Here is a 19,127-nt window from a genome sequence, read left to right on the forward strand (position 1 = left end):
TCTTTATTATTGTTAATGTACCCTGGCATTCTGCATTCTATTGCTTCTGCCTTGTTTGCTATCATTATTAAGTACAACCTAAGCCCCAATTGCATACGGTATTATTAATACCGCAGATACAAAAGGTTTAATTCAGAAGTGCTTTTTTTTCATACATGAAAGCACTGCTGTTTTGTCATTAGTGAGCATCTGTTAAATGTGTGAAACATGAAAACTTTTTTTGATGTTCGTATGTCTTAATTTGACAGATTTATTTATAATGTATGTAAGAAGGAATTGTGTCAATAGTCATTGGCATTTAATGGGCTTATTTCTCATATCGAGTGATCAAGAGCTTTGCTCACTTTGGAGAAATGTGTTAGCTTATTTTAAGGATTTTATTAATGCTCTTCTAGAGGTGGATTGATAAGCAGATTCTATTAGCCCAAAGGTGTTAAAGTGCTTTTAAAGATACAGATCCAAAGTAGCTTTTATAGTTCAAATAATATCTGAGGTTTGATCATATCAAAATAAAGTCCAAAGGGGCCAGTGTCTCAGAGACATTTTAGTTACTGTTCAGTTAGATCGACTGAATCTAGATTAGACATAAGTAGAAATCTGTTTTATACTTATTTATATACATGCCTGCTTAGTAATTCTATGAGATAACCGTGTGGTTAAGAGCTGGAACAACAAGTTTGGAAACTGTTACCTTGGCTGCCATTCTCTCTCTGTGTCTGTCTCTCTCTCTCTTTCTGAGATTGTGTGGCTTTCTTTTCTCTGCTAGTCTTTGTTCATCTGCTTCATTCTTCTTTTTATAGACTATATTTTTCTGTTTTACTTCTCTATGGCCCAAATATGGTCTTTGCAGCCCCTACTTTATAAGCCTTTGGCTTAAAAATATGCCATCTGCAGCTGCCATCTCTCCCAAGTCTCAGGGATGAGAAAGGGAGCGTATGAATAAGACTTCAGTTTGTTCAGCACAGCCATGGGATTGGCACCTCGAGTCTAATCAGCTATGCTCTCTGCAACTTATTTCTCTGACAGTTAGGGCATGTGGGCAAGGTAAGTACCCCTTTAAGAAAGCAAAGAAAGTATGCACCATTATAATATAATATACCTCTTTTCAGAGAACTTGATTGTTCCTTTTAAAATTCCATTGAATGTTGAAGGTTTACAAATAATAATACTCAAGTTTGGCTAGTAAACATTAATCTAGTTTCATGTTTCTCAAATTATATTAAAATTTAACTTCTTAGACAAATTCCATACTCTGGTGGAATCCTTTAACACATTAAAGGATTAACAGCCTATTAGAGTAAAATATTGATTACTGTAGCAGAATTCTAGCTAAGAATGAAATTTGTGGTTATTTTGTTTATTTCATTCCTCACAGGAGATACTTTTAACTGTGTATATCCCACTGTGGATAACGATGGCCTGTAAATATCTGTAAAAACGTAAATTATACTTTTATTATAGATTAAGTGAATCCGTTTTTTTCAATATTAAACAATTCTATCAACACAGGCATTTAACTTTTTTCCCTCCAAATTTCTAGAGAAAGAAGAAATGCATGGTTTTTGGTTAGTGAATAGTTTGATAGTCTCTAATGTTTGTTCAGTATACAGAGTAGTATGTTGAAAACAGTATTCTTTATCATCAGAATTTACTAATTTGTCATTCTTTTGAGCTCTCCATTTACCAACCATTTTCAAACAGCCGGTGTGCAAGGTATTGCACTTGTTACTATGAGGTATATAGGAAGTTTGAATTTGATATTCTTTATCTTAAGGGACTTAAAATCTAAAAATAGTCTTGTCTAACACAGTCTACTTGAATATCTGTTATACAGATTGGAAAGTACAGGTAGATTGCTATTCAGAGGAGAGACCAATTACTTCTGTTAGTGGTGGCAGGCTAGGGGAAAGAATGGAGAAATTCCATGAAGAAAATAGAATTTAAGCTAAGAATGTCCAAGAATTAGATATATAGAAATAGACAAAATACAAAGAATACATTTTAAATAATGGCTCAATCAGGAAAGCAAAGGAGTTTTTTAGTCAGAAGTTATGATTAGTTAGTTCAGTAGGTGGAGTAATAGGTAGTCCATGGGGGATGGTGAAAATCTGAAAAGATATGCTGGAACAAGATCTTGCTGGTCTCAGCTAGAGAGCTTTGGTTTGTTCTCATGGTACTTGGAGAGCCACTGGAAATTTTGAATAGGCAGATGGCATGAACAAATCCTGCTTCAGGAAGATAGATAACGTCCTAGGAAACTACTTTCTCTTAGAAAACCAATTACAGAAATCTGTAGACTCAAGGTATATGTATAATAGTTGGCATAATCATTTAGCAGTATTCAACAAAATTAGCTTTTTAAGATTTTTATAAAAAGGGATGATGTCGAGTTAATGTTTTTTTTTTTTTTAAAGACATCTCCATTTTAATTAATTTATTTATTTATTCATGGCTGTGTTGGGTCTTCATTTCTGTGTGAGGGCTTTCTCTAGTTGCGGCAAGTGGGGGCCACTCTTCATCGCGGTGCACGGGCCTCTCACTATTGCGGCCTCTCTTGTTGCGGAGCACAGGCTCCAGATGCGCAGGCTCAGTAGTTGTGGCTCACAGGCCCAGGCGCTCCGTGGCATGTGGGATCTTCCCAGACTAGGGCTCGAACCCGTGTCCCCTGCATTGGCAGGCAGATTCTCAACCACTGCACCACCAGGGAAGCCCAGAGTTAATGTTTCTTACCTTCAAGCTAAAAAAATTACAGTATGCCTGCCACCTACCTGTTCCCTAGGTTGTAGTCTCTGTCTACCAGGGCGTAGACCTGTTTCAGATTCCTGTCTTTATCCCTCTATTGTAGATTTTATTAATGCCTGTTAATTTTTTTTTTTAACTATTGTTTGCTTTTAATTTCAAAGTATCCTGATTTGGGCAGAAAAAAAAAATTGTCACTCTAGCTAAAATAATATAGAGACTGTTTTCAACTCTCAGATTACTTGAAATCAGGTTTAGTTTGGGATGTACGCATGTTCATAGTTAACGTAAAATTATAATGTGAGGGCTTCCCTGGTGGCGCAGTGGTTGAGAATCTGCCTGCCAATGCAGGGGACACGGGTTCGAGCCCTGGTCTGGGAAGATCCCACATGCCGCGGAGCAACTAGGCCCGTGAGCCACAATTACTGAGCCTGCGTGTCTGGAGCCTGTGCTCCGCAACAAGAGAGGCCGCGATAATGAGAGGCCCGCGCAGTGCGATGAAGAGTGGCCTCCACTTGCCACAACTAGAGAAAAGCCCTCGCACAGAAACGAAGACCCAAAACAGCCATAAATAAATAAAAATTAAAGAAAAAAAAGAATAGAATAACTATAATCAGAGGTAGCAAAATATGCAGCATCTTTCTTTAAAAAAAAAAATTATAATGTGAGTCTACATGCCTAAGTACAGAAATGTCACAGAACAATTCATGATGAATTACGAAATGAGTGATGTGGACATAGCTGAAGTTTAGGCGAGAGATGAACTCAGCCTCATAGTTAGCTGTTGAGACTAGGCTGTTCACACTGATTTTTGAAAGAGTCCCCTTAACCATTTCCTTATAGTCTGCTTGCTGGTTTCCAAAACTATTTTTGGCATTTTTTTAATCATAATTTTATGTCCTATATATTTCAGGCCCATACCATTGTGGTTTTATATCATTTTATCAAATTATCCTCTTTAGGAAAGTCATTCTTACTATTCAAATAGAAATAAAGATACATACCTCAGCTTGTTATCTCCAGATACAAAAAAAAAAGAATGTTTGTCTTTAAAACTGCCAGACATCTGTTATTCTTCTCACACCTTCTGAATTTGTATCTTAAGCCAGTTCTAACCATTAATTACCACAGTTGAGGTGTAACACATTAAGTATAACATTTTTCTTATTTGAGGCAGTTTCTGTACTTAAGAGAAAATAGATCTCTTTAGTGCTGGATGCTAAGCGTCTTTGAAGACATCCTCTATCATATCCTTGTGGTGGAGATTGAGATAGAGGAAAATAGAACTGTGTCTTAAAAAAGACTTCATTAGTCCCAACATTCCCGAATTTCTTCAGTAAGTATGCTGGTAATTCCAAATAATACATATATATTAAGAATTAAAGTTGTATCTATTTAAAATATAAAGAATAAATTAATGCTGCTGTATATAAAATCAATCTGTCAAATTTTTTAGGTTGAAAACAAAACTCATGGACAGCAATACATATATAGAGCTGTATAACTTGAAAGTTCTTAGAAGATTCCTTGTGAGCGGCAATGTCATTTATTTGGTTAGCTCAGTTTGAATGACCATTTAGGCACTTAATTATATGTATAATACTAGACTGTATATTTGTTTTGTCTCTCTGCTTTTTAAGTGTTTGACTCGTATATAAAGAATATTTTGAATGTTGTTGAGCCTAAGTTTTTTGCCTGAGTGAAGAATTAACACAGCGTGAGTCGCAGTCATCAAAGGCAAGAGGACGAAGAACAGTGTTGTGTCAGAGATATTCTAGCTTCTGGACTATATTCTGTACTTGAGTTGGCCCTTTTTTTTCAGTGTTTCCAGCATTGATTTTGTGGACGACCTGCAGAGGTCATTTAATCTTTTCCTGTTATTTCTCCACCAGTAGAGTGAATTATTGTCATTTACCATTTATGTAACTTACAGAATGGTGGAGATGAGAGTAATAAATCCAAACTTAGGAGAACTCCCTTTAAACAATGAGAGTTCCCTACAATTCTCTGGGATCACAACAAAATAAAATTATACTGGCTCCAATATGAAACTGTGAAACTGAACTAGGGCAGCAACACAAATCCTGCCAGGTGACTCATTTAAAAAATTGGGGGACGGGGATTGATCTCTAGTCATATCACATAGTTACTGCTGCCCTCCAGGAATAAATTTATCACACACATTTTGTACTTCTGTGCCTTGAACCACTTCAGAATATTTGGAGGAAAAAATTAGATTGCCCAGTCTATAGAGAGCCTTGATTCTATCCCATGACTGACTGATAAATAAAGGTAGAACCTTAAGGGTGTTGATCAAGTTAGATATGAGAGGGAGTTAGGGACCTTGATTTTTCTTTTTTCAATTTTGAGTCATTTTAAAGATCTGTAATGACTCAAGCAGAGAGTCAATTTCCCATCCAGTAATCATTTTTCAGTAAATGTGTTCTTAAAAGTCCACGTAGTAAATATTTTAGGCTTTGTGGGCCAAGAGACAAAATAGAGGATTTTACGTAGGTACTTATATAGCCATTTAAAATGTAACCATTTAAAAATGTAAAAACCATTCTTAGCTTGCAGGCCGCACAAAACCAGTAGGTTGGAGCTGGCCCGCAGATCAAAGCTTGCCAAGTCCTTCCGTAGAGCTCTGTTTTGTTCAGATAGAGGAGCTTGAGGGTCTGAGACAGCTCTGGTGATCTCATCTCGTCCTTACTAGTGCCTGGTAAAGGCATGGGCCCACAAACCATCTCTGGCCCCAACCATAAGGAAATGTTCGCTGAGAAAGGTTTCTTCTCTTTTAAAATAGATGTCGGCAACTTCCCTTTTGGCCTTGGTTGAGACTGCCTGGCGCTGGTGCAGCGCGGCTGCCGCAGTCATCTTATGACCTGAGACGGGCAAGCCCGGAGCCCTGAGACCAGGGAATTGGAGAAATTTCTGACATTTGCTTTTAGGGAGGAATAATTCTTCTTCACAAAAACCCTTACAGAATATCTGTTTAATATTTCCCTATTATTGATTGTCGTTCTTTCTAAGTGGGTTGTACAAAGTCTCACCAAATTTTTCTAGTTTCTTTTTTTTTATTAGGATTTTTTTTTTTTTTTTAATGTGGGCCATTCTTTAAAAGTCTTTATTGAATTTGTTACAGTATTGCTTCTGTTTTATGTTTTGGTTTTTTGGCCACGAGGTATGTGGGATCTTAGCTCCCTGACCAGGGATTGAACCTGCCCCCCCTGCATTGGAAGGCGAAGTCTTAACTGCTGGACCCCCAAGGAAGTCCCTCTAGTTTCTTTATTCTACTTATTTCCATGGAATGAGTGCTTCTATTATATTATTCACTGATACTTTTCTATGACTTCTTGTAGTGCTTCAGCTTTGTTGTCTGATGAAGCACTCCATGGATATTCTTTTGTTGCTATGAAACTATTTCAAATTTGAGGGAAGAATTATTTCATAAGGAAAAATATATACATTTACTAAAGCAAAGAATTTTGTGTTACACTGGTCTCTCTTGTACTTTAGGGTAGAGGGAAGAGTTACATTTAAGGTTAAGTCATAGTCTCCGCTTTTAAATAAATAGCTTACAATTTACATGTAGCATCTAATATTAGCAAGTGCTTAGTAAATGGTAGTCGCATCCCTTCCTTATATTAGTGAGTGGTGATTTTTGCTCAGTATTTCACTCCATGAGTGCATGTCCCAGAATGAGTAAGAGGTGGAAGGAGTGAATCTGCAGTGTTCTATATTGCACTCAGTTCCACCATGCATATTAATAGAGAGAACCGCTTCTTACACATAGTGTGTTGTTAATGTTTAAAAGTACTGTCTGTACTTTATCTGGTGTTCAGTTGATCTGCTTAGACACTGGAAGTGAAACTGGCTGGTGTTGGATTTACTGAGAAACTTTACATCTGTCTCTACCATTGCATTGCTAAGGTATCTTCAAGGATAATCTTGACCAAAGGCAAATTTTACCTTTCACGATGACTTTAGAAACTAACACCTTCAGAAAATGGGGCTCCAGGGTAATCTAATAAAGCTGGAGCATAGCAGATTGTGATGAAAAAATATAGTGGAAAGAGAGGTAGGAGAGGTGGTGTAAAAGTAAATTACAGATGGTCTTTAATGACATGCTGAAGGATTCAAGTTTATGTGAAGGCACTGAAGAGTCACTGAGTTTGGGCTGAGGAATAATTTGGTAAGATCTGTATTTCAGAGTAATAGTTCTGAAACTATGTTCCCATGATTTAATGAGCTGGATTATGGATTTCCATCACTATAATTGAATAATTTAGTGGGTGTCTTATCCAATTTCCAGAAAAATGTTAATGATTAGAATGTTCTTAAAGTTTTTCTCCTGTGATGAGGACATAACAGAAATATTCACAGAAAAATTCAAGAAGTTTATTTTGACCACTTGTGTTTTCCATTAATACATGCTAATGGCTGTGCTTTTATGTTGTTTATGTATAAACAGTCGTTTTTCTGCTGGCAAATGTGATATAATTAAATTTGTCAGCATTTCATGGTGAATCTTGTGAACACCATTAAGAATTTATTGACTCCCTCTTGTGAGAACACCAGAATCACAACTAGCTGCTGGACAATCATCGACAGGAAGACGCTGGAACTCACCAAAAAAGATACCCCAAATACAAATAGAAAGGAGAAGCCACAATGAGACGGTAGGAGGGTCACAATCACAGTAAAATCAAATCCCGTAACTACTGGGTGGGTGACTGACAGACTGGAGAACACTTATACCACAGAAGTCCACCCACTGGAGTGAAGGTTCTGAGCCCCACGTCAGGCTTCCCAACCTGGGGGTCTGGCAAGAGGAGGAGGAATTCCCAGAGGATCAGACTTTGAAGGCTAGTAGGATTTTTTTTTTTTTTTTTTTTTTTTTTTTTTTTTTTTTTAGCACTTTTCTTTTTTATAGCTACTTTATTTATTTATTTAATTTTATTTTTTTGGCTGTGTTGGGTCTTCGGTTCATGCGAGGGCTTTCTCTAGTTGAGGCAAGTGGGGGCCACTCTTCATCGCGGTGCGGGGACCGCTCTTCATCGCGGTGCGCGGGCCTCTCACTATCGCGGCCCCTCCCGTCGCAGGGCACAGGCTCCAGACGCGCAGGCTCAGTAGTTGTGGCTCACGGGCCCAGCTGCTCCGTGGCATGTGGGATCTTCCCAGACCAGGGCTCGAACCCGTGTCCCCTGCATTAGCAGGCAGATTCTCAACCACTGCGCCACCAGGGAAGCCCGGCTAGTAGGATTTGATTGCAGGACTTCGACAGGACTGGGGGAAACAGAGACTCCACTCTTGGAGGGTGCACACAAAGTAGTGTGGGCATCGGGACCCAGGGGAAGGAGCAGTGACCCCAGGGGACACTGAACCAGACTTACCTGCTAGTGTTGGAGGGTCTCCCGCAGAGGTGGGCTGTGGCTGTGGCTCACCGTGGGGACAAGGACACTGGCAGCAGAAGTTCTGGGACGTACTCCTTGGCAGGAGCTCTCCCAGAGTCCACCATTAGCTCCACCAAAGAGCCCAGGTAGCCTCCAGTGTTGGGTTCCCTCAGGCCAAACAACCAACAGGGAGGGAAACCCAGCCCCACCCATCAGCAGTCAAACGGATTAAACTTTTACTGAGCTCTGCCCACCAGAGCAACAGTCAGCTCTACCCATCACCAGTCCCTCCCATCAGGAAACTTGCACAAGCCTCTTAGATGGCCTCATCCACCAGAGGGCAGACAGAAGAAGCAAGAAGAACTACAATGCTGCAGCCTTTGGAACAAAAACCACATTCATAGAAAGATAGACAAGATGAAAAGACAGAGGGCTATGTACCAGATGAAGGAACAAGATAAAACCCCAGAAAAACAACTAACTGAAGTGGAGATAGGCAACCTTCCAGAAAAAGAATTCAGAATAATGATAGTGAAGATGATCCAGGACCTTGGAAAAAGAATGGAGGCAAAGATCGAGAAGATGCAAGAAATGTTTAACAAAGACCTAGCAGAATTAAAGAACAAACAAACAGAGATGAACAATACAATAACTGAAATGAAAACTACACTAGAAGGAATCAATAGCAGAATAACTGAGGCAACATTAAACGCAACAACATTCACATTATAGGGGTCCCAGAAGGAGAAGAGAGAAAGGACCCGAGAAAATATTTGAAGAGATTATAGTTGAAAACTTCCCTAACATGGGAAAGGAAATAGCCACGCAAGTCCAGGAAGCGCAGTGAGTCCCATACAGGATAAACCCAAGGAGAAACACGCCAAGACACATAGTAATCAAATTGGCAAAAATTAAAGACAAAGAAAAAGTATTGAAAGCAGCAAGGGAAAAATGACAAATAACATACAAGGGAACTCCCATAAGGTTAACAGCTGATTTCTCAGCAGAAACTCTACAAGCCAGAAGGGAGTGGCATGATATACTTAAAGTGATGAAAGGCAAGAACCTACAACCAAGATTACTCTACCTGGCAAGGATCTCATTCAGATTCAATGGAGAAATCAAAAGCTTTACAGACAAGCAAAAGCTGAGTGAATTCAGCACCACCAAACCAGCTCTACAACAAATGCTAAAGGAACTTCTCTAAGTGGGAAACACAAGAGAAGAAAAGGACCTACAAAAACAAACCCAAAACAATTAAGAAAATGGTAATAGGAACATACATATTGATAATTACCTTAAACGTGAATGGATTAAATGCTCCAACCAAAAGACACAGGCTCGCTGAATGGTTACAAAAACAGGACCCATATATATGCTGTCTAGAAGAGACCCACTTCAGACCTAGGGACACATACAGACTGAAAGTGAGGGGATGGAAAAAGATATTCCATGCAAATGGAAATCAAAAGAAAGCTGGAGTAGCAATACTCATATCTGATAAAATAGACTTTAAAATAAAGAATGTTACAAGAGACAAGGAAGGACACTACATAATGATCAAGGGATCAATCCAAGAAGAAGATATAACAATTATAAATATATATGCACCCAACATAGGAGCATCTCAATACATAAGGCAACTGCTAACAGCTCTAAAAGAGGAAATCAACAGTAACACAGTAATAGTGGGGGACTTTAACACCTCACTTAAACCAATGGACAGATCATCCAAAATGAAAATAAATAAGGAAACAGAAGATTTAAATGACACAATAGACGAGATAGATTTAATTGATATTTCTGGACATTCCATCCAAAAACAGCAGACTAAACTTTCTTCTCAAGTGCGCACAGAACATTCTCCAGGATAGATCACATCTTGGGTCACAAATCAAACCTCAGTAAATTTAAGAAAATTGAAATCATATCAAGCATCTTTTCTGACCACAAAGCTATGAGATTAGAAATGAATTACAGGGAAAAAAACGTAAAAAACACAAACACGTGGAGGCTAAACAATACGTTACTAAATAACCAAGAGATCACTGGAGAAATCAAAGAGGAAATCAAAAAATACCTAGAGACAAATGACAATGAAAACACAACGATCCAAAACCTATGGGATGCAGCAAAAGCAGTTCTAAGAGGGAAGTTTATAGCTATACAAGCCTACCTCAAGAAACAAGAAAAATCTCAAATAAACAATCTAACCTTACACCTAAAGGAACTAGAGAAAGAAGAACAAACAAAACCCAAAGTTAGCAGAAGGAAAGAAATCAAGATCAGATCAGAAATAAATAGAAAAAAAGAAAACAGTAGCAAAGATCAATAAAACTAAAAGCTGGTTCTTTGAGAAGATAAACAAAATTGATAAGCCATTAGCCAGACTCATCAAGAAAAAGAGGGAGAGGACTGAAATCAATAAAATTAGAAATGAAAAAGGAGAAGTTACAACAGACACTGCAGAAATACAAAGCATCCTAAGAGACTACTACAAGCAACTCTATGCCAATAAAATGGACAAGCTGGAAGAAATGGACAAATTCTTAGAAAGGTATAACCTTCCAAGACTGAACCAGGAAGAAATAGAAAATATAAACAGACCAATCACAAGTAATGGAATTGAAACTATGATTAAAAATCTTCCAACAAACAGAAGTCCAGGACCAGATGGCATCACAGGTGAATTTTATCAAACATTTAGAGAAGAGCTAACACCCATCCTTCTCAAACTCTTCCAAACAATTGCAGAGGAAGGAACACTCCCAAACTCATTCTATGAGGCCACCATCACCCTGATACCAAAACCAGACAAAGGTACTACAAAAAAGGAAAATTACAGACCAATATTGCTGATGAATATAGATGCAAAAATCCTCAACAAAATACTAGCAAACAGAATCCAACAACACATTAAAAGGATCATACACCATGATCAAGTGGGATTCATCCCAGGGATGCAAGGATTCTTCAATATATGCAAATCAATCAATGTGATACACCATATTAACAAATTGAATAAGAAAAACCATATGATCATCTCAATAGATGCAGAAAAAGCTTTTGACAAAATTCAACACCCGTTTATGATAAAAACTCTCCACAAAGTGGGCATAGAGGGAACCTACCTCAACATAATAAAGGCCATATATGACAAACCCACAGCAAACATCATTCTCAATGGTGAAAAACTGAAAGCATGTCCTCTAAGATCAGGAACAAGACAAGGATGTCCACTCTCACCACTATTATTCAACATAGTTTTGGAAGTCCTAGCCACGGCAATCAGAGAAGAAAATGAAGTAAAAGGAATACATATTGGAAAAGAAGAAGTAAATCTGTCACTGTTTGCAGATGACATGATACTATACGTAGAGAATCCTAAAGATGCCACCAGAAAACTACTAGAGCTAATCAATGAATTTGGTAAAGTTTCAGGATACAAAATTAATGCACAGAAATCTCTTGCATTCCTATACACTAATGATGAAAAATCTGAAAGAGAAATTAAGGGAATACTCCCATTTACCATTGCAACAAAAAGAATAAAATACCTAGGAATAAACCTACCTAGGGAGACAAAAGACCTGTATGCAGAAAACTATAAGACACTGATGAAAGAAATTAAAGATGATACCAACAGATGGAGAGATATACCATGTTCTTGGATTGGAAGAATCAATTTTGTGAAAATGACTGTATTACCCAAAGCAATCTACAGATTCAATGAAATCCCTATCAAATTACCAATGGCATTTTTTACGGAGCTAGAACAAAAAATCTTAAAATTTGTATGGAGACACAAAAGACCCGGAATAGCCAAAGCAGTCTTGAGGGAAAACAATGGAGCTGGAGGAATCAGACTCCCTGACTTCAGACTATACTACAAAGCTACAGTAATCAAGACAACATGGTACTGGCACAAAAACAGAAACATAGATCAATGGAACAAGATAGAAAGCCCAGAGATAAACCCACACACCTATGGTCAACTAATCTATGACAAAGGAGGCAAGGATATACAATGGAGAAAAGACAGTCTCTTTAATAAGTGGTGCTGGGAAAACTGGACAGCTACATGTAAAAGAATGAAATTAGAACATTCCCGAACACCATACAGAAAAATAAACTCAAAATGGATTAGAGACCTAAATGTAAGACCGGACACTATAAAACTCTTAGAGGAAAACATAGGAAGAATACTCTTTGACATAAATCACAGCAAGATCTTTTTTGATCCACCTCCTAGAGTAATGGAAATAAAAACAAAAATAAACAAATGGGACCTAATGAAACTTGAAAGCTTTTGCACAGCAAAGGAGACAATAAACAAGATGAAAAGACAACCTTCAGAATGGGAGAAAATATTTGCAAACAAATCAGCGGACAAAGGATTAATATCCAAAATATATAAACAGCTCATGCAGCTCAATATTAAAAAAACAAACAACCCAATCCAAAAATGGGCAGAAGACCTAAATAGACATTTCTCCAAAGAAGACATACAGATGGCCAAGAAGCACATGAAAAGCTGCTCAACATCACTAATCATTAGAGAAATGCAAATCAAAACTACAGTGAGGTATCACCTCACACCAGTTAGAATGGGCATCATCAGAAAATCTACAAACAACAAATGCTGGAGAGGGTGTGGAGAAAAGGGAACCCTCTTGCACTGTTGGTGGGAATGTAAATTGATACAGCCACTATGGAGAACAGTATGGAGGTTCCTTAAAAAACTAAAAATAGAAGTGTCATATGATGCAGCAGTCCCATTACTGGGCATATACCCAGAGAAAACCATAATTCAAAAAGACACATGCACCCCAATGTTCATTGCAGCACTATTTACAATAGCCAGGTCATGGAATCAACCTAAATGCCCATCAACAGATGAATGGATAAAGAAGATGTGGTACATATATACAGTGGAATATTAGCCATAAAAAGGAACGAAATTGGGTCATTTATTGAGACGTGGATGGATCTAGAGACTGTCATACAAAGTGAAGTAAGTCAGAAAGAGAAAAACAAATATCGTATATTAACACATGGATGTGGAACCTAGAAAAATGGTACAGATGAACCGGTTTGCAGGGCAGAAGTTGAGACACAGATGTAGAGAACAAACGTATGGTCACCAAGGGGGAAAAGCCGCGGGTGGGGGTGTGTGTGTGTGTGATGAATTGGGCGATTGGAATTGACATGTATACACTGATGTGTATAAAATTGATGACTAATAAGAACCTGCTGTATAAAAAAATCAATAATATTCAAAAATTAAAAAAAAAAATTTATTTGAACCCTTGCCTGAAGTGTCACAGCCTTACAACAATGGAAAGCTGGAGACAGGGAGACTGTCTTAAATCCTTTCTTTTCTTAATCTTGTGTTTGGTGGGGGTACCCAAGCATTTTGAATAACCAACCAGCATATATTTGAGAATTTACTATGTACCGTTAACAGGAGCTTTCTAGAGGACCCAGAAAACCTATACAATACTTTCCATATTTCAGTAACCTTAGTTTTACTTGGTAAACAAACACTATCCCTGTGTTCTAATTTATAAAATAGTGCTGAATTGACATAGGTGTTCAGAAAGGAAGTAATCATCAAGGCTTCAAGTAATCAAGGAAGATTTCTTAGAAAAGGTGAGACTTGCACTGGATCTCATAATCCAGAAAGGCAGAACGAAGGGCTTCTCTGAAAGAAGCAACATGTACAATGAACATGGACTTTGGTCTGAGTAGAGTAGAGTCTTTACTGGGGTATCCTAGAAAACAGGTTAGGACTCGTTAGTTTTGATCAAATTATAAACATGATTCAAAGGTTTAACATTGTCTTAACAGTCTTAAAATTATTCTTCCTATATAATTTTTCAAAGTTTTAAAAATGGAACCTTTGAATCTTCAAATCAGGTTTTTGGTTAAATGTGTAATTCAATTAGGACATTCTATCATAATCATTTACTAAAATTAGAAAAGAAATGTAATTAATTACTTTGACTATCTTTGCTTACTTATTCTGTTGTCTTTATATTCCGGGAACAAGTTTGGTAGAACTCATTCATCCAAAAGTATTTAATGTGCATCTTCGACGTGGCAGGCAGTGAACATCAGGCAAGAGTCCCAGCCCCCAGGGACCTTACAGAGACCCCTAGTTGTGAGGAGAGTGGCAGGGAGTGGAGGATGGACAGGAAGACAGTCGTTCAGGGAAAGGATGGGTATGTTAGAATTTTCAGTAAGGTGGTCAGAGAACGGCAACTAAGAAGATGGTATTTCTTAGAATCAGTGAGCGAGAATTAATAATGAATAGTCTGTGGTATTTTTCAAAAAGCTTTGACAGTTGATTTTTCTCATAATTTATTCGCTAGGGTGTAAAAGGGAACAAAAATAGCTGCTCGATCTCATGTGCCCACCCAATGATTTTTCAGATGAATGCACTGGACACCCTTGGTCAGACTGCTTTGCATAGAGCTGCCCTTGCCGGTCACCTGCAGACCTGCCGCCTGCTACTGAGTTACGGCTCTGATCCCTCCATCATCTCTTTACAAGGCTTTACAGCAGCACAGATGGGGAACGAAGCAGTGCAGCAGATTCTGAGTGGTAAGTTCAAATAGATAGACATTGCATTCTGTTCTTCCTCTTCCATGTCTTTCCACTGATAAACTTTTCACAGACAAACTTTGTGCCCCTTGTTTTAAGTGGCTCTTTGGAATAGTTTCTTTGCCTGAATATTTTTCCTGCCTTTCCTTGCTTGCAGTTTAGCCTGTGGCTCTGCCCATCAGCCTATTTTGGTGGGGTTGAGGTAGGTGTCATGAAAAGAGACAACCATTTTCTTTAATTTTTTTAGTGTTAAGTTGGAAACCTGACTTATGGGTGTTATGATCAAAGGTTTCTTAAAACTCCTATAAACAGTGTGGAATTATGGTTGCTCCGAAATCTATCAAATAGGGAAAATTACAAATCGTTCATACAGTAATGATCTTTTAATTAATTGTTCTTACATGTGTTATATTCTGCTTTCTGTAATTCTTATCTTCATTGTACTATTATGATATTATCTTGTCTTTCCTGGTTTAAATATAATTATAAAATCTTACTGAGTGTTACAGTGCCTACCTAGCACAGTGTTATATACTTTAAGTATCTAGTTTATTGAGGGCGATCAAACATAAAACTGTTACAAAAATAGATACTAGTTTCCAAAGCCCCCAAATTAGAGGAAATAACACAGTCTGCCTACTGAAAAATGAATAAGAAGTTACAAAAGAAATTTAATATAATTGACTCTTCTTTCTTGTTCTTTTAATTTTTTCCATGGATTATGTCTGCTGTAGAATGACCTCACAAACTGAAAGAGTAAAATTGAGTAGGCTACAGGCAAGGAATCAGAAGTCTTTGCTACTTTCCCTACGTGTAATGCAGTAGTTCTTTTCTTCATCAGACACAGCATACCCTCTTTATTATGAATATTTTATAGCATCCACTTACTATCCAGAAATGAAATTCATAGATATTATGACCTAACTATATAGAGACCTTTCCAAAAATCTTTATTAAATGCCCTATCTATAATAGAAAGGGAAAATGAAAGTAAATTACAGTAAAATAATTTATAATTGTTACAATAGTAATAGCTAGGGCATGACTCCACTGGAAGACAAAAATTAACCCCACAAATTTCTGAAGGGCCCCCCAAAAGTACAGCCCAGTTAAGAATCACTACTATACATGGAAATAGGGGACCTTTCCAGACTTACGGAGCATGGTACGTGTTGTTAGAGCTGAATCAGAGCTAACCAGCCTCATAAGAGTAACTGTGCCACATTGTCAAAGCTGTTGATTTGGTTTATTTTCCTTGTGTTAGTTCATTCTTAGATAGTGGCATTCTTATTTCAGTCTTAGGTGATGATCTCTAGACAGTTAAATTTAGACCTATCTAGGCCATCTTCACTATCAATACCAATAAGATCTATCTAAAGGAATAAAATTTGCTATCATAGGATTTATAGCTTCAACTATGAAAAACATGCCTTCATTTAACTTCCTGTTTCTACAGAGCAATAGAACATTTGCTTAAAGAAGATAAGCACTCTTTGACTAGGAAATACTTCTGCCTTCTCAGTAAATTCTAATAATTTCTAAAAGGTGTGATTTTTGTTTCAAAAATTTTTCTCTTATACTTTTGTAAGAACCATTTAGTAGTGGATTATAAGTTAGTTTCTATAAGTTGTAACCATAAATCGGCAAACATTTATAGCTATTACGTCAGATTTTCTAATACTACTATACATAGTTTTTAGAGGTAATTGACAAAATGGTGAGGAAAGGATTGAATAAATTAAGCAGATTAGCTCCAGTAATGCTTTTAAAACGTCTTCTAAATGAATAGTTAGAATATATGACTGCTGGTAAAAGATAAATAGTGAATCACAAATGAAAATTTTTTCAATTATTTTGATAATTCTTAAAAATTGATTAGTAAGATAAAGCATTATATAGGTCATTGAATGCCTAGTTTAATATGTGCCAGAACTTTTTAGTTTAGTTCTTCATATTTTTATTGAGCTGGAAAGATAATACAAATAATAGAAATTAACGGTAAAGTCTTGCCCTTAGATTTTTTTTAAATGGGAATTATTTTTTATTTGGAAGAGGATATAATTTTTTAAACTAATATTTCTGCAAGAAACTTGTGTGTCTGTAGTCTGTAGACCATGTACTGGCTGAACTTTTCAACTGTACCTATATTTACTAATCCAATTCCAGGTTATATCTATAATGACTCCTGAAAGAATACATCAATCATATAGAATGTATAGTAAGTTATTGGGGTTCTGTTCTGGGTAATATTTTAAAGATTCATTAAAAACACCTGTTAATACCAGATTTGAGATCCACTTTTAGAAACCTGCACTTTCAGCTCCCAAGTCTATAGTTGCCAACAGTTTACATTAGTAAAGTTTTCTGCAGACTAACAAATGCAATAAACTCCCTTTTAAAGAAAAATAATTGTTGATATTTCAAAAATGTATTTCATTATATGAAATACTCTCATCTTTCCTCCCTTTAATCTTAGCATTTTATCTGCTAAGTATTATTAGTATTATTATCTTCCATTGAAGACTTCCCATAACTTACTCTGTAAAACTCACTTCCCTGAATAAAGTACTTTAGAAAGAGCTAAAGTATTTCTTCTGAAATCTGAAACCTTATTATAGCATCACTTGATCTTCCCATTTGGACACCGGACTCAAGGAAGGTGTCTCTGGCCACAAGATATTGAAATCTTAAGCCTGGAAGAGAATTTATGGGAAACCAACCAACGCTCACTTTATAGGTGCGAAAACTAAGCTATCAAATGATTTATCCATCATCACAATAGAGCCCAGTCTAAATCCAGGTTTTCTGGACTTAAGTTCTTTTGTGTTACATGAGTGCGTGTACACATGTGCATTATAAAAGCCACACTTAATGTCCATGAACATACTTTGAGTGATAAGCATTGTTTCCTTTAAAAATCTTTTTATTTGGGCCAATGTATAATGAATTTTTGGTTTGTTTATAGTATTGGATTAATCAGAATAACTCATTTGTTAGCCTCATAACTTCTAGACTTAACAGCCTGACTTAATTATATTCTATTTAACATTTGTATCACACCTCTTAAGACATTTTAAATTGCATTTCCCTGAAGCCATAATAAATGCGAATTAAACAAATTTCTGTATTTAGTAGGCCTTTTTTGTACACTGATTATATTTTCTAAGGTCACTGATTTCAGGAGTATTACTTCTGTTTCATATTGTAGAAACTGAGACCAAAAAGAAAGGCTAAACATTAAGTACTGAAAGTTGAGTGGCTTCCCTCGGTTTACATAACAGAATCTATTGCAAAGCTTCGCTCCAACACTTTGAAATACCAATGTATCATAAAGGTGTCCTTGATCTCATGGTCCTATGTTTCTCCATTCCCCTTTGCCAAGTTGTGACCGTAAAATTTGAAAGACAGAGTAATTGGGATGGAGAAGGATTTGTGTGTCCTAAAATTTGTTTGAATTTGGCTTATGATAAGGTAGATATAGATTGAAGTAAGACACCACAAAACCTTAAATTAGATCTTAGAAATTTCTGACACCTTAACCTCTCTCTTTCCATTCACCAAATAATTTTCCCTCCTTAGCTACTCTGTGATTCCTTAAAAACCAACAGTACTCTTTCCTTTCTTTCACGTAGAAAGTACACCTATACGCACTTCTGATGTTGACTATCGGCTCTTAGAAGCATCTAAAGCCGGAGACTTGGAAACTGTGAAGGTAAGGCAGCGCTTTAATGTCTTGGGTAGCTCTGTGGAACCTTTGCTTACCAATTCATTTTAAGCTTGTAAGTGAAACTACTCAAATCCAAACAATAAAAGGGATGAGCAGAGTAGATCCATAAACAGGAGAGATCTTTAACTGTGAAGGTTTTCCAGTATGTGCCTTATTACATTAAACCACCTTCTAGTCACTTTACTTCTGGTTATATGAACGCTCTTTTTATTTCCACTTTTATTAATTAAAATGTTATTTTGGCACTTTCATAAATTTTCCAAGCTAGTTCAAGCCCAGGTAATAGTACAGTAAAGTTTGAAACAATGTTCTTGACCTTTTCCAAGAGAGTCTCACGTTTGCTCTGGGCAAGCATCCTTACGATCCTGCAGCCATTTGGAATGAATTATATGCAGAAGACGGGTCTCCCTTCCTATGTCACTGCTTGCCGAGGAAGTTTTATCAGCCTTTACCTGTGGTGTACAAACAATGATTATAGATTGAATGTTTTCAAATATAAAATTATATTCTAATATGGAATATGCCTTTTTAAAACACATACACTTCACATCTATAATCATTCATGTGTGGATGAAGATAGCAGAAAGGGATATGAGTTTTGTTTTTGTTTGGGGATTGGTCTTGTAGTTTTATTTTTTTTTCTTTTTTTTAAAGAAAGGCTA

At 36.9% G+C, this 19,127-nt stretch overlaps 1 protein-coding gene across 1 annotated transcript in view; it reads left to right on the forward strand.

The window, feature by feature from the left end:
- Positions 1 to 19,127, forward strand: part of TNKS (tankyrase) — a 181,763-nt gene that overhangs the window by 118,533 nt on the left and 44,103 nt on the right. Inside the window, exons 12-13 of the mRNA XM_059909207.1 lie at positions 14,567 to 14,738; positions 18,371 to 18,450. Coding sequence (XP_059765190.1) covers positions 14,567 to 14,738; positions 18,371 to 18,450 — 252 coding nt within the window. The remainder of the gene's footprint in view (positions 1 to 14,566; positions 14,739 to 18,370; positions 18,451 to 19,127) is intronic.

Source organism: Balaenoptera ricei, chromosome 21 (assembly GCF_028023285.1).
Source record: "Balaenoptera ricei isolate mBalRic1 chromosome 21, mBalRic1.hap2, whole genome shotgun sequence".
NCBI classification, from domain to species: Eukaryota; Metazoa; Chordata; class Mammalia; order Artiodactyla; family Balaenopteridae; genus Balaenoptera; species Balaenoptera ricei.